The sequence below is a fragment of the Zea mays genome, chromosome 4 (assembly GCF_902167145.1).
Source record: "Zea mays cultivar B73 chromosome 4, Zm-B73-REFERENCE-NAM-5.0, whole genome shotgun sequence".
Lineage (NCBI taxonomy): Eukaryota > Viridiplantae > Streptophyta > Magnoliopsida > Poales > Poaceae > Zea > Zea mays.
The window spans coordinates 193,418,170-193,420,321 of record NC_050099.1 but is presented as its reverse complement, the minus strand read 5'-3'; the positions used below and the strand labels follow the sequence as shown (position 1 = coordinate 193,420,321).

At 50.8% G+C, this 2,152-nt stretch overlaps 1 protein-coding gene across 1 annotated transcript; it reads right to left on the bottom strand.

Annotated features, from left to right (window-relative positions):
- Nucleotides 1–426: 426 nt before the first annotated feature.
- LOC100284542 (phytosulfokines 2) lies at nucleotides 427–1,484 on the bottom strand. Its single transcript, NM_001157437.2, has 3 exons — nucleotides 1,284–1,484; nucleotides 1,016–1,140; nucleotides 427–804 (listed from the first exon to the last, which is right to left on the bottom strand). Exons 1-3 carry the CDS (start codon nucleotides 1,435–1,437, stop codon nucleotides 679–681), a joined length of 405 nt encoding a protein of 134 aa, NP_001150909.1. The 5' UTR covers nucleotides 1,438–1,484; the 3' UTR covers nucleotides 427–678.
- Nucleotides 1,485–2,152: the final 668 nt, after the last annotated feature.

The following is a 2,152-nucleotide window of genomic DNA, read 5'->3' as shown; positions in this document are numbered from 1 at the left end:
GGCTAGCTAGCTACTTGGCATAGAAAGAAGAGGGAGAGAGCAACTGTTTACGAGAAGGAAATCGTCAGAGAATCTGACAGGGGTCACACGCGACGCGCGCAGAGAACCATCGACCGGCCATGGCCATGAGGCAGACAGGAGGACAGACATCCAGCAGGCCCTGCTCAGAGCAAACAATGCGCAAGTTCTATTTGATTAAGTGCTTGTTCGGTTAGCTCTCAATCCATGTGGATTGAATGAGATTGGGTGGGTTTGAATCCCAAATAAGTCAAACTTCTTCTTAATTTTTTCAAATCTCATCCAATCCATGTGTATCGGGAATAACCGAACAAGGCCTAAGGAGGAGGAGTACAGATGGATCGATGACGGCCATATATAATTAAACTTGCATTGCTCACACCAAACCAACCAAACTATTAGCAGAGCTTGCACACCGCGCACCGGCCGGCCTATATACATCAGTCATCAGTGAGAAAACAACCAAACACAGAAAGAGAGAGATTCATGTCATGCAACAGCTAACACGCACACACTAGATTCGATCCCAGCAGCCTGATGGATCGTCTGTCATCGACTTCTTCCCAGCAGCATGCATGTAATGTACGCACTCTGAACAAACCAAGCCATCCATGCAAACCGGCGAGGCCGAGGCCGAGATGCATTGGTCACGGGCTCGGCTCACGGCTTGCCCTTGTGCTGCGTGTAGATGTAGTCGAGGTGCGCGTCTCCGAGCAGCCGCCTCTGCAGGCACTCCTCCTCGTCGTTGCCCTCCGTCCCACACGCCTCCTCTGCGCCCGTCATCGTCTGCATAGACAGGACACGTACGGACAAAGGTCAGCTTCGATTAGCCAGCTGCCTGCCTCTTAGCCTGTCGTACTCGTACGTCTCCACTGACATGACACCAGGTCTAACCCAACCCAACCCAACCCACCCAACCAAGGCTTGCAGATTTGTCGGGACGGACGATGGATTTTTCTTCACTTTTTTTTTATTATTTCTCCCCCCTTTGACTCACCTCTGACTCTGAGACGGAGGAGATCTCGTCGTCGTCGTTGCCATTGCTCGTGGCGTCAGCGTCACCTTCCTGAGTCATCACGAGGCCGTCGTCGGCAGCTGCCGCCGTGGCGCCATTACTCTCCGCTGCATTCAGAAAGGCCACGGACGAAGAACGTCATGGCGCGGCAGGCAACCAGCAGCAGAGTGGGGCTAGAGACTAAAAAGAGCTCCACCAGCGTGTAACCATGGCAGCACGACGGGACGGGACGAGTGAGGTAGGTACCAACCTTGGTGAAGAGCCAGAGGAGGAGGAACGGCAGCAGCTGCCTGCAGTGGAGTCAGGAGCCGAGCCGCCGCCGCCGCCCCGGCGCCGTGGGAGAAGCAGACCAGGAGGAGGAGCAGCAAGGACCGGCAAGAGGTGCTGCTGCGGCCACGCTCCATGTCGGCCTCCGGAAACGTTAGAGCATCTCCAACAACAAACACTAAAATAGAGTCCTAAAAATTGAAATAGGACCATATTTAAAATGTTTAGGGTCTCAAAAGAAATGTTTACTCCAATAGTCAGGCCTTAAATAATGCTATTTAGGAAATAAATCATAATATTAGGAAATAAATGGTTGGAGATTAAGTGGAAATGAGGATAGGGCTCCAGTATATGGGTACTATATTTAGGACCCGAGAGACCGAACCCTATAACCATTTGATGAAATTTTATAAAATAGGGCCGCTGTTGGAAGAATGTTTTATGGTTTTGAGTCCTATATTTAAAATAGGACCATGTTTAGAGCCTCTCTTGGAGATGCTCTTACAAGCTATACGCGCTGCGGTGTCCACCAAGGCAAGCGAAGCAGGAGGGAGGGTGAAGCAGTCAGCGCGGCTGGTTTGGTCGCCGGGTGTTGTTTGTGTGTTGGCTTGGCCTTGGCTGGATGGGGTGCTCGATCGACTAGACTCTGCTCTGCTCGTGGTGCCGCCGAGGCGTTCTGTTTATAAAATAACTAGAAAAAAGGCGCCCTATCGGGCGCTCTACCATGCAAATGTATATCAGACAAATGTATATCAGGCGTTGCAAAATCACGTGTGAGTTTATATCGAAAAACACTTACCTCAATTTCTCTCCTTCACATTAAGATAAGTTTGTACAAAGGACTTCAGCCAC